Source organism: Panthera leo, chromosome F3 (assembly GCF_018350215.1).
Source record: "Panthera leo isolate Ple1 chromosome F3, P.leo_Ple1_pat1.1, whole genome shotgun sequence".
Lineage (NCBI taxonomy): Eukaryota > Metazoa > Chordata > Mammalia > Carnivora > Felidae > Panthera > Panthera leo.
The window spans coordinates 13075704-13093056 of NC_056696.1; the positions used below are offsets into that span (position 1 = coordinate 13075704).

General features: G+C 34.7%; 1 protein-coding gene across 5 annotated transcripts in view; it reads right to left on the reverse strand.

Moving 5' to 3' along the window:
* The window catches only part of KIFAP3 (kinesin associated protein 3), a 181304-nt gene that overhangs the window by 95327 nt on the left and 68624 nt on the right, over positions 1-17353 (reverse strand). For all 5 annotated transcript variants that reach the window (XM_042924555.1, XM_042924554.1, XM_042924557.1 and 2 more), the window contains 2 exons: positions 12153-12331; positions 874-1036 (listed from right to left, as the gene is read on the reverse strand). In XM_042924555.1, coding sequence (XP_042780489.1) covers positions 874-1036; positions 12153-12331 — 342 coding nt within the window. The remainder of the gene's footprint in view (positions 1-873; positions 1037-12152; positions 12332-17353) is intronic.

The window sequence follows — 17353 nt, forward strand, 5'->3', positions numbered from 1 at the left end:
TGAAAACAAGGATAAAGCTACAAAAAAAAAAAAAAAAAAATGAAACCGCAGTGCTGAACAAAGGAACGGAGTCTTAAAAGATGGGTAAGAATTGTGCTTTCTGGTTAAAAAACACAATGGCATTCCAGGTAGAGAAAAAAAGCAGGTGGACAAGTACTTAGGTATAAAGAGCTTGTTTAGAGAACTATATAGTTCAGTATAATATATGTTCAATATATGTTATATGTGCAGTATAAACATAATAAAGTATCTGTTGGGGAGTAGCAAGTACCTATGAAGACAGACATTGAACAGATCATAAAGGACTTTTTAATCCTCTTCCAAGAAGCCTTATGTGTGAGCATTAAGAGTTAATTATTCAATCCATCTTTGCTATATAGTTATCTTGCTAACAGTTAAAAGAAAACAATGTATTATTAACTAAATCTGCCAATGCAATATTTTCTAACCCATGCTATTAAAAAATGCCCTTTTCAACTTAATGACAAAAAGGCTCCACAAATTTGTGTATTCAAAAGCAATATTTTAACAGTATGGCAGAATGTAAGATTTAAATGATACCTGCTTTTAAAAATACTATTAAACAGAAAGTAATTTTTCCTTCTTGCTTTCTTGGTAGTACTTTTATATTTTCACTTTCACATGAAGTGAAATGAAGTAAGAGTTAAAAGTTTCTATTCCTTCATTCTATAGCACCATGGAAATCCTGGCTCACATCATTTTTCATTCATTCTGCTTATTTTTAGTATTGAGTTCCCAATCAAAGAACATATACAGAATGATTTTTGCTCAGCAGACTTCAACACAGAGCTCAATTTTCCAATGGTGTTGGAAATTCCAAGCAACCCCATCATTAGATTTTAAAAGACATACCTAGGAGTGCAGTGAGTTTGGGAAGCAGTCCAACTTGTACCATCTTATTCCTCAGTCCCGTGTCAAAGGATAAGTTGAGTAAAAGTCGTAGGGTGATATTCAGCAGATCTTCATGTTCACAGGGTATCATTTTTACCAGTTTTTCAACAATATCCATTTCCACCTATGTAATACAATAATACAAATGCAGTGAGGTTCAGTTGTACAATACGACAAAAAAGATTACAAATAATTATTTTTTTACCCTTAGGTAGATCTATTTTATAATTACGTGTTAATCTGTTTACTCATTTTAATCTATAAACTTTTGTAAAATCAAACTTTTGAGGAGAAAACACATATTTCTACATTATCCCATCCTTCCTTCACTTAATAGTGTCAACTGGAAGCCAAATGACACTGAGACTTTGAAAACACATTCTTGAATGCCACCTACAAAGTGCCAGGCCCTGTGCTAGATCAAACAAGATCATGTCTTAGCCTTTAAGGATTCCACAGTCTAAAAACAGAGCAGACAAATAGAACAAATAATTAAAATACAATGTAATATAGGGGTGCCTGGGTGGCTTTAGTTGCTTAAGCGTCTGACTCTTGACCTTGGCTCAGGTCATGATCTCAGGGTCGTGAGACAAGCCCCAGTCAGGCTCCGCGCTGGGCATAAACCCTGCTTGAGATTCTCTTTCTCCCTCTCTCTCTCTGTACCTCTCCCTCTTGTAAGTACATGTGCACACGCTGTTTCTAAAGAAACAAACAAAAACAAAAACCAATGTAATAAAAATGGAATGCATGAAGTCTTCTTGAAGCAACATGGAAAGAATACCAAGCTATCTAGAAGAGTAGAAAAGACTTCAAATTAGGAATAAAGTTTTTAAAACTGTCTAATAATTTACTCTCTGGTTAAGAAAGGCAATGGAGATCCAGGTAGAAAAGCTAGTGGCTAGACACTTAGGCATAAAATAGCTTATTTGGGGCACTGCAAGTGCTTTGGTATGGACATAGTATAAAATATAAGTTGGGGAATGGCAGGAGCCTATTAAATAGATGTTGAACAAATCACAAAAAACTTTTAGTGCTAAGAAGAATGCTTTGAATGATTTTAAGTCCAGAGGGTGATGTGGTCAGACTAGTAGCATAAAGATCAATATATAAATACATACATACACATATGCATACACAGAATAGGACACAAACAAATGAGTAAGGGACATCATATAAGGATAGTCTGCAATAGGTAGAGATCGAAAGCAGGCACTTAAGAATATCTTGCAGTAGACAAGTGAGAGGTGATTGGAGTCTGAATCAAAGAAAGGACAATGAGATTGAAGAGGAAATAATGTGAGAGATGTTTAGGAGATATGGTCAAAGCATCTGAATGAGAAGTGAAGTAGAAGCACTGAAGATGACTTTCAGGTTTGTGTCCTGGTCAATGTGATGGGGGTCCCCAAGAGTACCCCAACGTTCAGTAATTTGCTGAAGGACTCACAGGACTCAGCATGCAGTCACCTTCGTGACTGTCATTTGTTATTATGAAAGGAGGCAAAGCAAAATCATAAAAGGGAAAAGGCACATGGAGGCAAAGTCCAGAGGTGTAAATTTCCTAGAATCCTCTCCCCACACAGTCATCCAGGATGTGCTTCAATATTGAAATGAGGCTAAAACTCAGTGCCCAAGGTTTTTATTGGGGGCTGGTCACACAGGAACCCTATGCCAGCACAAACTAAAATTCTAGATTCCCAGAAGGAAAGCAGGTGTTTAGCAAAAACCACATTGCTTGTGCAAACAGTTCAGGCACAGTAAACGACCCTTATCAGTTAGGGAACAGTGGAAACACGCCTGAAATCCAAGTTCCCAGATGCCAGCCACGGGTCAGCCTCCTGAGAAGGCCTATCTAAGGAGAGCAATCCCAAGCCCTTTTCTGCACAGTCAATAAGGATAATGTGGGTTCATTAACTAAGATCTGTAAACTGAAAAGCGGGTATAGGACAAAGAGGACAAAAAAAAAATTTATTTTTGTCATGTTTAATTTGACCTGGTAGTCATCTGATATTTGAAAATCTTATAAAACTCAGGAGAGAAGGGGCACTTGGGTGGCTCAGTAGTTTGAGCTTCCAACTTCTGCTCAGGTCATGATCTTGCGGTTTGGGAGTTCAGACCCACGATGTCCGGCTTGCTGCCGTCAGCGGGGAGCCTGCTTAGGATCCTCTGTCCCCCTCCCTCTCTGCCCCTCTCCCACTTGCGCTCTCTCTCTCAAAAACAAATAAACCTTAAAAAAAAAACAAAAAACAACAAACAAAACCTCAGGAGAGAAGCTGGTCTACGAGTAACAGTGGAAACTCCAGGTTGGGGTCAGCAAACTATCGCTAGTTTGCTAAACTAGCTAAAGAGCTAAAAATGGTTTTGACTTTTAGATTTTTAAATGGTTGAACATAAATCAAACGAATAATATGTCATGACACATGAAAATGTTTAGAATTCAAATTTCAGTCTCCGTAAATAAAGTTTTATTAGAGCGCACTCACATTCGTTTACAGACTATGACTGCTATCATGCTACAACAGCAGAGAGGAGAAGCTGCAACAGAGACCACATGAACCAAAAATAAATACATCAAATGAGGACTAAAATATCGACTACCTGGCCATTCACAGAAGTTTGCTCACCCTCAATCTAGGTGATCATAAAACTGTTTCGAGAGAAGCCTGCTTTACAGTGAGAACTCATAGAAGACAGAACTTTTTTGGTAACATAAGCCCCATATTCACTTTTCTTTTTAAATTTTTTTTTTTAACATTTATTTATTTTTGAGACAGAGAGCATGAACAGGGGAGGGTCAGAGAAAGAGAGAGACACAGAATCTGAAACAAGCTCCAGGCTCTGAGCTGTCAGCACAGAGCCCGATGCAGGGCTCGAACCCATGGACCGCGAGATCATGACCTGAGCCGAAGTCGGCCGCTTAACCGACTGAGCCACCCAGGCGCCCCAATATTCACTTTTCTTAAGGTAGCAATCAGAACAAGTTGGTTATAAAAATATCTCACACCTCTGTCACAAAGCAATGGCTAAAAAGGAGAGAAACATTACATGTTTCTTCGATCATTACCGAAAGACTTATGAGTGATGTTGCTCTACTTTTCTTGTATTAGAAAACTAAAGCATTTATTTGCCTTGCCATACCTTTATTGCAATCTTTCACTGACCTCATAAAAGTCACATTGCTAACTGAGCCCTCAATATACCTTTTTCCCTCTCATTCCATGCTAAGCGGTGAACACTGGTTTTCTTAAAAAATACTAAATTGACAAACCAACAATGATTTTTCCTTCAGACCTCTATCTTCACTCCACAGCCACACTGTAATCATATCTAGAGCTCTTCATTAAAAAGTACAAATCCATCTCCAAAGACTCTAATTTTGGTTCTCCCTTTCTCCTAGTTTAATCTTCTGAGTAGGCCAGGTAAATATTTTGTTACCTTCCTACAATTTCCATAGAGGCCAGTGAAAAAGATTTGTCAAATTTATACAGAACCATAATTCTATCTCTAGCTTCACTGATTACAGTAAATAACAACTTTTTAAGCTTCATTTATTCATTTAACAAATATTTCTTAAGTCCCAGTTATGTATTGGTGAACAAGGGAGAAATGATACCTGTCTTCATGGAGCTTATATTCTAGGAGTGAAATAAAGAAATTATTATACAGTTACTTAAGATTTAAACAAAAGCCAGTACCATGAAAAAATATGAGTGGATCTGATATAATCTCAATGTGAAGAGTTATCAAAGAAGTCTTCTCTAAGGAAAAATAATCTCCTGGATGAACAGAAGTTATCTAAAGGTAACTGAAGAGGCAGAGGAAAGAGTGGCCTAGATGGAAAAAAAAATAGCATGTGCAAAGGCCTTGGGGTGATATGGAAGATTCAGCATTCAAGGAACTCTTTAAAAACTATCCTTCTGATTACAAAGTGGAAAATGTATTGGAAGGAGGCAAGAATAGAAACAGGGAGATTAATTAAAATGCTATGGAAGTAGTCAAGTAGAGGCATAGTGATTAAGAAAAATAGGCAGAGCTATGTGTCTGGCCCTGTGCTGGACAGGGTGGGAGATATAAAAGTGAATAAAAAGTATATCCCATCTTCTGAAAAAGAAAAAAAAAAAGGCAGAACTTCAAACTTACTTTTAGGATATAAAAATCTGGACAAGATGTGGTTCCCACCCTAACTGGAAGAAAATTCCAGATATAAAATCATAACTTAAAAAAAAAACAAAAAACATTGGGGCGCCTGGGTGGTTCAGTCGGTTAAACGTCCGACCGGCTCAGGTCATGATCTCACGGTCCGTAAGTTCCAGCCCCGCATCGGGCTCTGTGCTGACAGCTCAGAGCCTGGAGCCTGTTTCAGATTCTGTGTCTCCCTCTCTCTGACCCTCCCCCATTCATGCTCTGTCTCTCTCTGTCTCAAAAATAAATAAACATTTAAAAAACAAAACAAAACATCAAAGAGCTGAGGTTCCAAGGAAATCAACCGGCCTGAAATATAAGGAAGGTAGGTACCCTGAAGGAGAGAAGGGCCATGAGCGCTGGTTTATATACACAGGGTGGTTCACTGGAAAAAACCAGAGTTGCCACAGAACTGGGAGAGAAGATTGCATGGAAGATTTTAAATAAATTGTGAAGAAGCCTGACTATAGAAATGTGACGCTGCAGATGCTCAGGGTGTTTGCAACCACTCGCAAGGTCTTTTCTGGGACCTGATCGGAAGGTCACAAGAAAAACTGGGGACAGAACAGGACATGGAAGAAAACTTCCCCCTTAGTCGAGGGGGCCTCAGGGAGGGGAACGGCTGCCATTAGGGAAGAGGCATAAAATGCTGCCCAGATCTTTTCCTCCTATTTCCCCTAAAAAACAAAAGACTTAATTAAGCTTCTTGGGTAAATATGACAAAACCTGTCACATCCAAAACACAGGTAAAGACCCACAGCAGCTGGGGGAAAGAAACGGTTCTTTTCTGTTCTTTTCCGTTCCTCTGTTTCCAGAGGAGAGGTGTTGACGGGATGACTGCGGAAGCCCCACTGCTGACAAGTATAACTATGGACATGGGACCAGCCTAAGACTGCCTGAAGGCTAAATCAGAACAACAAAAAAATCTCCTCTTTCCCCCTCTCTGAACCCGGCACCATATTAGCAAAAGCCAAGTAACAAGTAATAGCAGTACATTGCTGAGAGAGTGTTAAAATGAAGTGAGAGGTCCTCTTTGAGGCACAGACACACCGGGAAAGTCTGAAGTGGAGGGTGGAACATGAACACTGAGAAAAACCCTCTGGCAACCAATACCCCGTACCAAAGACAGCATAATGCTACGTGGGTGTGAGCCCATAAGACGTGGAAGGTAACTCCTGACAAGAATGACTAAAGGCTTAGAAAATAAAGTCTGCCTATTTCCAGACATAAATAATATTTATCTCAATCTGTACTAATCAACACATGGTGTCTAGGTTTCAATAAAAAATTATGATACATGAAGAGCAAGAAAATATCCCACTGAAGGCAGTGAATAGAACCAGACTTAGATATGACCTGTATAATTATCAGAGAATTTAAAATCATATCAGAGAATTATTATTTAGTAATAATTTAACATGATTAATATGTTAAAGGCTCTACTGGAAAAAAATGGGTAACATGAATGAACAGAGAATTTTGAAGAAAAAGATACTAAAAGAATTAAATGGAAATGTTAAATACACACACACATACACACACAATACAGAAATGAAGAAAACCTTCATGGGCTCAAAAGCAGATGTGATATAGCTAATGACAGAATAAGTAAGCCTGGAGGTAGATTAATAGAAATCTTCCAAATTGAACTAAATATTTTTTTAATTTTAAAAATAAAAAGAATAAAACAACAACACAGTATCAAAAAGCCATGAGACAATATCATATGGATTAACAGGTATAACTGAAATCCGGCAGAAGAGACACAGAAAGGGACAGAAGCAATACTTGAAGAGATAATGGCCAAGGATTTTCTAAAAACAAGGAAAGAATCAAACCACACATACAAGCTCAGAGAATCCCAAGTAGAATACAACACACACACACACACACACACACACACACACACACACACACACACACACAAGTGCCTAGAGAGATGTATGTTCAAACTGTTGAAAAGCAAAGATAAAATCTTGGAGGCAGGTAGAAAATAAAAGACTCATTACATATAGAAGACAAAAGATAAGAATTACCTCACACTTCGTGTCAAAAACTATGAAAGCCAGAAAATAATGAAGTGATATTTATAAAGTATGTCAACCTAGAATTTTCAATTCAGTGAAAATATATTCCCCAAATCAAACCAAAAGCTGGCTATCTGAAAATATCAATAATATTGACAAACCACTAACTTACAAAAAAAGAGATAGAGAAAGAGAAAAGAAACAAATTACTAATATCAGTAATGATATGAGGAATAATCACTTCACACCTTTGGACTTTAAAAACGTAAGAAGGAAAAAGTACAAAAACTTGTTTGCCCATACATTTGACAACATAGATGAAATGGATACATTCCTTGAAAGATTAAAACTACAAAGCTACCACTCAAAAAGAAATAAATAACATTGTTTTTTTAAATATTTAGATTGAAATGATACCAATTCTACACCAACCCTTCCAGAAAAATTAAAAACAGAATGCTCCCCCAACTCATTCTATAAGAACACTGTTATTCTAATAGCAAAACCAGACCAAGTCATCATAAGAAAACTATAAACTAGTATTCCCTCATAAACACATATACAAAAATCCTCAACAATATATACCTAATCAAATCTAACAATATATAAAAAGATAATATATCGTGACCAAGTGGTGTTTCTCCTCGGAATGCAAGACTGGCTCTATCTAAAGTCAATTAACACAATTCACTGTATCAACAGTCTAAAGAAGAAAAACCATGTGATCATCTCAACTGATGTAGAAAAGACACTTAACAAAATCCAACATCCATTCCTGATAAAGTCTCAGCAAACCAGAAATAGAATAGAACTTAAGTAAACTGATACAGTATCTACAAAAAAACCTACTTAATATCATATTTAATAGTAAAAGAATTGCTTTCTGCCTAAGATCAGTAAAAAGAAAGGGGTATCCACTTACAGCATTCCTTTTTAACATCATACTAGAGGACCTAACCAGTACAATAAGAGAAAGAAAGAAAGAAAGAAAGAAAGAAAGAAAGAAAGAAAGAAAGAAAGGAAGAAAGAAAGAGAAACAAAGGACATGCAGATTAGAATTAAAGAAATAAAAATTTGTTTATAGATAACATAATTGTCTACTTAGCAAATCTCCAAGAATCTACAAAGAGTCATTATAATTGAAAAGCTGAACTCAGCAAGGTCATAGGACACGAGGAAAATTTACAAAAGTCAAATGTAACTTCTGTATGCTATCTGTCAATAACAGGAAACCATTTATTTTTTTAAAAACTACTATAGCTGGGTGCCTGTGTGGCTCAGTCATTGAGTTGTCTGACTCTTGATTTCAGCTCGGGTCATGATCCTGGGATCATGGGATTGAGCCCCATGTCAGGCTCCACACTCAGCATAATGCCTACTTAAGATTCTCTCTCTCCCTCTGCCCCTGTCTCCCGCTTATGCTCTCTCTCCCTAAAATAAAAAACAAAACAAAAAAACCCCTATTATTTCCAATGCCAAAACACTTAGGTATAAATCTAACAAAATATGTGCAAAATATATGTGCTAAAAGCCATAAAATGATGGAAGAGATCAAGAAGTTTCTAAATAAATGGAGAGCTATACCATACTCATGGAGAAAAATCCACTATGGTTAATATATTGAATCCTGCCGATAGAGTTAATGCAATCCCAGTCAAGATTCCAGGATTTTTTATTTTTATTTTTTTAAGAAATAGACTAGTTGATTCTAAATGTATATAGAAAGGTAAACAATATGAAATAGCCAGAATAATTTGAAAGAGAATAATAACATTTGAGGGCTTATACTATCTGATTTTAAGACTTACTATAAAGCTACAGTAATAAAGACAAAGATATATCAGTGAAAGCACAGACAGGTAGATAAATTAAATACGAGAGAGTACAAAAATAAAACCACACATAGATAGCCAATTGATTTTCAACAGAAGTACAAAAGCAATTGCAAAGACAATTATGTGGAGAAAGGACAGGTTTTTCAACAAATGGGGCTGGAACAACTGGACATCTATATTCAAACATGAATCTTGATCCATACCTTGTACCACATATAAAATTAACTAAATATGGATATCCTAAACTAAAACAAAAATAACACAAATCTTACAAAATTTCTCAGAGAAAATGGGGAAAACTTTTTGGGATCTTGAGTTAAGCAAATATTTCTTAGGTACAACACCAAAATGCAATCTATTAAAAACACTTTTTGATATACTGGACTTCATAACAAAACCTTCTGCTTTATGAAAAGACAAGTCATAGAAAAGGAGAAAATACTTACAAAACATAATAACTGTTAAAAGACCTATTTAAAATTTAAAAATATTTTAAAAAACCTCTCAAACTTAGTAAGAAAATAAGAAATCTAAGGAATATATACCCTTTCTCTTGTTCCTATTAAAATCATATTCTAATATTTCTTATTCCCTTTTTGTTGTATTTATTTAGTAAATAGGCCAAGTCAATTTAAATCATTAATTGAAAGACTTTTTTAAGTAAATTAAATTTCCTTTAAAATATATTAACCCTAAAAAGGTCAGTATTAGTTCACATCAACAGTAAAACGAACACTTTATTTAGACAAATAATACATCCTCAAAAATAGAGCAACAATTCCTCCTCTCCACCCCTTTTAAATAAAATTGCCACAGGCTTCATCTGTTACTAATTAAATCAAGTTAATATATTTCTTTTGAAATAAGAACATTACACAATGGTTGTTATAGCAAACCTAATAAAGTAATGAGAGTTTTAAAAAATTAATTTGCATTTCCATTGCAAAGAATGGAATGTGAAGTATGTACCATGTGGTCCAATCAGATGGTTAAACACTAGACATAGCCTTCTAATCATGTGTTTTTGATTGATAAAAGCCCAATCCCACAAGCTAAATTTAATAATTATCTCAACATGCAATGCCCTTTCAAATCTATGTCTATAAAATGGAATTTATAATTAATTAGTACTTTTACTAAATGTTTTATATAAAGTGACAGTTTATTAACAATCTATCAGCAAATTTATTTCAGCCAATTCTTTTTCAGTGTTCCTAGAGGCCAACATTTAAAAGTTGCTGATACTTAATCTTTGACAAAAATATCTTTTTAAAAAACATAAAGATTTTTTGTTTTGTTTTGCCCTGGGAGCAGAGAGAAAGAGTAGGAAGCCAAATACCCAGAGGCGTTTCTTTGAGCAAATTCCTTAACCTCTCTGATTTTCTGCTAATTTATCTGCAAAATTAGCTAGATCTAGACATAGATGTAAGGTCTAGTCGAGCTCTGAAAATCCTGATTCTACCAATGCCTTTAAATAAAATGTACTTCTTCCACAGTGAAAGATGAAATGCATGTCATCTATGGTAAAAACCTGGCTAATTGCATCATTTTTATGACCTTGGATAAATGACCTTTTCTGAACCTCAGTTTTTCCTCCTCAATAAAAAGTGAGATTTGATGAGACAATTTATATGGTATCTTCCAAATCTATGACCTTACCAGAAAATTATTTTTAATAATAATTTTGAGATCACTTTTGATAGAATGAACACATAAGAAGTTTATTTCCTAAATACAAATCTAACCAAAATGTAGTAGATACGTGCTGATGGCAAATTAATTTGAATTTTGCAAACGTACTAAAGGTGAACTTAATCTAAACACAAAAATGGAAGAATTATTTCAACTTGTAGCAAGAGAAAGCAATTATTTACCTACACTCTACTCAAGAGTATATATATCACCATCTCATCATATTCTTCTTTAAAATAATATCAATGAAAACAAAAAACATATTTTTTATTAATCTAAGTAAATTCAATCTTAATATCAGGCATACAGTGATCATCAATAATTATATACTAATGATGAAAATGACAGATACTAAATATCTGTGGTTAAAATAAAATTTCATGTATTTCAAGTATCAGAATTCAAGGCACTTATTAAATCTGATGTATCAGTCTCAGGTTTTCAAAGAGCATGCTGTGCCATTCAATAAGCATAAGGTACTTCCTAAAGAAGTACTTTTTAACTTCAAAAGAAGGAAAAAACAGGCAGAAATACTATATATTTAGACTATCTGAAAGAGAATCTACTTATACCAATAATACACAGTCATATAATGACTTGTATTGGCATATACTTCTAAAATGGTCCTCAATACAGTTAAGGCCAATGATCTAATGACTCCACATCTAGGAATCTATCCTAAGAAATTAATCAGAAATATAGACAATGATGCATGTACAAATGTGTCCACTCAAGTGTTTTTTAAAATAGCTATAATTATGAACAACTTAAATATCTGAAAACAAGTTCTGGTTAATGTAATATCTATACAGTGTAACACTGTGCTTACAAAGCTTTTTTAATGATGTGGGAAAAAAGCAGATAATTTCTACTCTACCTTTACATTATTTCTGAATTGTGTATACTTTTCAGAAGGGGAAATACTATATAATCAACTTGAATTTCTGAAAGATCACCCATCAACACAATATAAGATGGCAAGTAGAAGCCTACTCTAACATTCAACAAGAAAGGAAGAGGGTGTAAATAAAGATGGCATGAACTAATACGACAGCACTGAGAATAAAAAGGAGGTACAGCTTCAAGAGACACTTAAGTAGAATCAACAAGTTGTGGCCACCACCTGGGATGGTAGGTGAAAAAGGAAAGACTGGGCTAGATTCCAATTCCGCACACCATTCTCAGAAATGCGGGAGAAAAAAATAATTTAAAGGAAAATAACAAACCAGATGCTTCTGAAGGACAATGTTAAGTTTAAATTACTTTCTACGTATTATGTTTAATATGGAAAGACTCACCCTATACAATATATTAGGAACCATTTTTTATTCTGATAGTTTCAATTTAGTGTAGTATGAACTAATAAGGAATATACTTCCTAATGAAGCCATTTAAGACAGTTCCTGCCATTGTAAAATTTTCATTCAGAATAATCTCAGTGTTTATTTCTTATCAAAATATTTCTAACTTGAAAATGGTGAACATGGACTATTTAAATGTAAGTTACCATATCATTTTTATTCTCCATAAAAATGCTGAGTTTCTTCAAGAATGACACAACTAGAATAAGTAGCTCAAAATTGTCCCGATCAAGAGCCTTCACCAGCATGTGAACTATGTTCTTGTTCCTCATCTTCAGTTCTGTACGTGTATCCTCAGCAAGATTCAGAAGCAGATAAAGAGCAACTAAAAGAGTAAAACAGGTGAGTGTAAAATGACTGGCATACTGAATCAACAATTTAATAAATCATTTCTACTCAGCATAGTAACAGATGTAGTTCTAAGAAGATTATATTTACAAATTGTTAATTTATTATTAGTTGGCTCATTAGAAAACATTTGTTATTACTGAGAAATACATATGTTATAAAAATTAAAACTATATACATACACACACACACAAAATCATTTTCTTATGATCCTGAGAAGGGCACTAACCAAAACAAGATAATGATTCCTACCTTCTCGGAGCTTAGAGCTTAATTGTAAGCAAATGGCATTAAAGGTATATGTTAATAAATAATAAGACAGGTAGATGGAAAAATAATTTTATACATGTAGAAAACAAGGTAAAACTTCAACAACTAGGAGCTGCTACGTTAAAAAGAACTATAATCCAAGAACGAACTGATGGTTACCAGAGGGGAGGGGGAGACAGGTAAAATAGGTGATGGGGATTAAGGAGTGCACCTGTGATGAGCACAGGGTGATGTATGGAAATACTGTGTGGATAGGGTCACTATATTGCACACCTGAAACTAATATAAAAGTGTATGCTCAGTAATAATAACAGAAAGAACTATAATCCAAAACATCTAATATAGCTAGAGCTAAGTGTGAGGATACTAAAATCTATTTTTCATACTCAAACTGATTTTCTGATCGTTACTATAGATAATGGTCATATTAAATTCAGTAACACAGTTGTGACACTAGACAAAGTTAAGGCACTGTTTACTAATTCTAAGTAAAATTTCTTTTAGATACTGTAATAAAAATGTTTAGGTTCTCCTAAGAAACTCCTATGATTCATCCCTTTTGACAGTGAGAATTTGTAACACACAATATTTTCCATTTTGCCTTGACTGACAGGAAGCTTCAGAGTTAAGACTTGAAAGGTTTGTCAGAATTTTTAGGCTATTACGATCAACATAGTACTATGGCCTTGGTTTACTCATTACTTTACAGCATTTCATGTGTTCTTATAAACCATCTCTATATCTTTACGAAAATAAGAAATATATGCAATAGTTGTAAATATGTAATTTATTTAACAAATACTGGAGATGTAAAGGGAATTCATACTAATTAAGGCTACTGTATAGCAGGCACTGTACTAGTTGATATATAAACAGCAAACCATTTTATCTCTAAGAAACTTTTGTGGGAAAAGAAGTATTATAAATTTTACAGACAGGCAGTCCCAGGTTCAGAGAAGTTAAATAACTTACCTTAGCCACACAGTAAGAATGTGATAGAGCTAAATTAAAATTCAAGCCTATCTGAATCCAAAGCTCACATATTTACACTACGGCATCATGCTGACTCTCCATGCAAGGTACTATTAAAACGTTTTAAAGTTGTGTTGAAATCTAAAGTATCTTTCAGATGGATCTGGGAGGGAGGGGAGTGTCCCCAGGACCTAGTCCTGTTCTAGGGACCTTGGACTTTTTGCGTCCCATATGTTGGCTGCACACAAGCATTGCCCAATTGGCACAGTATCTTTGGAGTAGCAAAGGAAGCACGGGAGCCCTGGATGGGGTTCTGTGGCAGCCATGCTCAACTTTAAGATAAGCTGACTGGGTTGTTTTCATTAGGAAGTTTCTACAGGATCATTCTGACCCTGTTTTCCATGATGTCTTTCCATGGAAAGACAGAAGGTATTCCCTGTAAATATTGTGGGATGTGTGTGACTATCTTTGATGTATTTTAGTTCTGTTCTCCTAATATTCATGACAACAAACCAAGAAATACACTTAAAAAACTGGAACTTAAAAAATTTGTATTGTATACTCTCTGATTTAAACAGTGTTTTAGCACTCAATGAATCGATTTCTCTAAAAAAATTTTTTTTAATGAAATTGTGTTGAAAAAGCAAATAGTAGAATTCTGCTTGCAACCAAAAGAGATATAATGGGTTAAATAGTGTTCTTCCAAAATTCATGTCCCATAGAACATCAGAATTTGACCCTATTTGGAAATGGGTCTTTGCAGAAGTAATTAGTTAAGATGAGGTCATATTGGGTCAGGGTGGACCTTGAATCCAACGACTTATGTCCTTGTAAGAATGGTAGAGGAAACGGCTACAATGGGAGGGCAGCCATGTGAAGATGGGGGCACAGAATGGAGCGATGCAGCCATAAGCCAAGAAACACCAAGGATTATGGGAAGCTACCAAAAGCTAGGAAGAGCCAAAGAAGGATTCTTCTATGGAGCCTTCAGGGAGAACACGGTCCTGCTAACACCTTGATTTTGGCTTTCTAACCTGCAGAAACTATGACAGCATAAATTTCTGTTGTTTTATTAAATGAGCCAGTTTGTGATACTTTGTTTTGGCAGCTCTAGGAAATTAGTATGACAGAATAACAGGCACCAGATTTAAACCCTTACCTGAAACAGTAACAACCACAACCACCACCTGATTAAAATATACAAAATAAAGGTTTTCACAGCAATGAACATCAGGTAATGAAGGACAGTGACCCAACAGATAAGAAATAAATGAGATGGCTCTATGATTGCCCCAGAATACTGCCTTGAGAGTCTCTAAGACATGACACAGAGAGGGAAAATCCTGGCCAAACCCAAAAGACACCCAGGGTTGAAGAGATGGAACCAAGAGACCAGGGAAGCCAAAGTGGCTAGAGTTCACAGAAAAGAGTACCAGAGAGGAGAAAGCTGTACACACAGAGAATTCTGGAGTTCTGTGGAGAACTACCTTGTGTTCTAACTAGCCATGTGAGTTAGGAATCTGAGGCTGGAAGCCAAACAAAGTAACAGAATTGGAAGACAAAGTACATGGTGAACAGGCAAGGCTGGAAATAATGCTTGTTTCTCCCAGCCATAGTAGAAACTTCATAATTCATGTGGCATTAGGTAAAGTACTCAGAAGGGTTTTGCCCTGAAAGTAGGAAATCATAATCTTTAGACTAAACGCTGCTATATCCATGCTACCAAATCATAATAGAAACATCCAAAAGAATCAAACTGCTTCCAAGTAATTTAACTATGTCCCAGCAGAAAGTTCAAAAATATTTATAGGAATAAAAAAATATCCAACACCAAACAATGTAAATTTCATACTCTCAGGAATTCAATCAAAAATTAAAAGCCATTTACAAAAGCAGGAAAATAAAACCTGTAAGGAGAAGAAAACTCAGCTAACTGAAACTGTCCTGGAATTGACACCAAGGTTAGAATATTCAGATAGAAACATTAACAGACAACCATTTTCAAGATGTTCTGAAACTTAGGTAGAGACATGGAGGCTATAAAAAAGATTCAAATCAACTTCTAGCAATGGACACTCTAATGACTGAGATCATATACTAAGTGGGATAGTAATTTAGAGATTAGAAAAGATTAATAAAATTGAAGACATAGCCACAGAAACTTTCCAAATTTAAAAAAGGAAAAAAAACACAGCAAAAATGTAAAGATTATCAGTGAATTATGTAGAAAGTATAAAGTGGCCTAACAGGGGGTCTGGGTAGCTCAGCCAGTTAAGAATCTGACTCTTGATTTCGGCTCAGGTCATGATCTCATGGTTCATGACATCAAGTGCCACACTGGGCTCTGCGTTGACAGTGTGGAGCCTGTTTGGGATTCCCTCTCTCCCTCTCTGTGCACCTACCCTGCTCAGGCATGCTGTAAGTAAATAAATAAATAAATAAACAAAAAAATAATAAAGTGGCCTAATGTACCTGTAATTGAAGTCCCAGAAGAAATAATTTTCCAATATGATAATTTTGGAAATAATTATCCAATAATTAGCCAATAATTTTCCAAATATGATAAAATTATACACCCACAGTTCCAATATGGGCAATGAACCTAAGAACAAGAAACATGAAGAAAACTACACCAAGGCACATCATAATCAAACTGGTCAAAACAAATGATAAAGAGACAATCTGAAAGCAGCTAGAGAAAAAGAAACTCTATATGCAGACCAAAAAAGAAAAAAAGATGACAGAAGAGTTACCAGTAAAAACAATGCAAACAAGTCAATGGTAGAACGACATCTTTACTAAACAAAAAGAAAAGTCACCCTTAAATTCTAAACAAGTAAAAATATTTCAAAAAAGGAAAAAAATGAATTTTAAACACAAAAATTAAAATAATTCATCATCATCAAATCTGTCTTACAAGAAATATTAAAGGAAATCTTTCAGGAAGAAAGAGAAACACCAGACAGGCATATGAATCTACTCAAAAAAACAAAATCAATGGAAATGGTAACTTTATTTTGTGAATATTTAAATATCTTTAAAACAAAATCATTTATATGTAACTGTATAATAATGTATTGTAGGGTTTGTAATATATAAATATAACCAATGTTAATTATAATAGCATAAAGTTGAGATGGGAAGAAACAGGAGTAATGGTTCTCATACCACAGATGAAGTGGTGCAATATTATCTGAAGGCAGAATTAACTTCTGATAGGTTAAATATGTATACTTGGAGGCAGACAACTTATGAGTAATTAAAGATATATAATATAAATATATTTAAATATTTAACATATTTAAATATTTATATATTTAATAAACCTTAAAGCAACCAACAAAAGAGTTATAGCTAAGCCAACAATGGAGATAAAACAGAGTTAAAAAAACTCCTTCAACCATAAGAATGCAGACAAGGAGGACAAAGAGGGAAAAATATAAAAAATAAATAAATAAAAGCAAGACTAGACTATGTACTGTGTATAAAAAACACAGTTTAGTATAAAGATATAAATATCTTAAAAGGATGGACAAATATACAGCATGCTAACACTAGTCAGAACAGAGCTGGAGTGTCTGTATTAGTACAAGAGAAAAATGATTTCAGATAAAAGAATATTAGCAGGGATAATGAAGATCATTTTCATAATGGTAAGGATCAAGAGGATGTGACAATCTTGTATCTTTCCATCCTTAAGAAAAAAAAGTTTAAAATTCATGGAGCGAAACCTAACAGAACTGCAGGAAAAATAGTT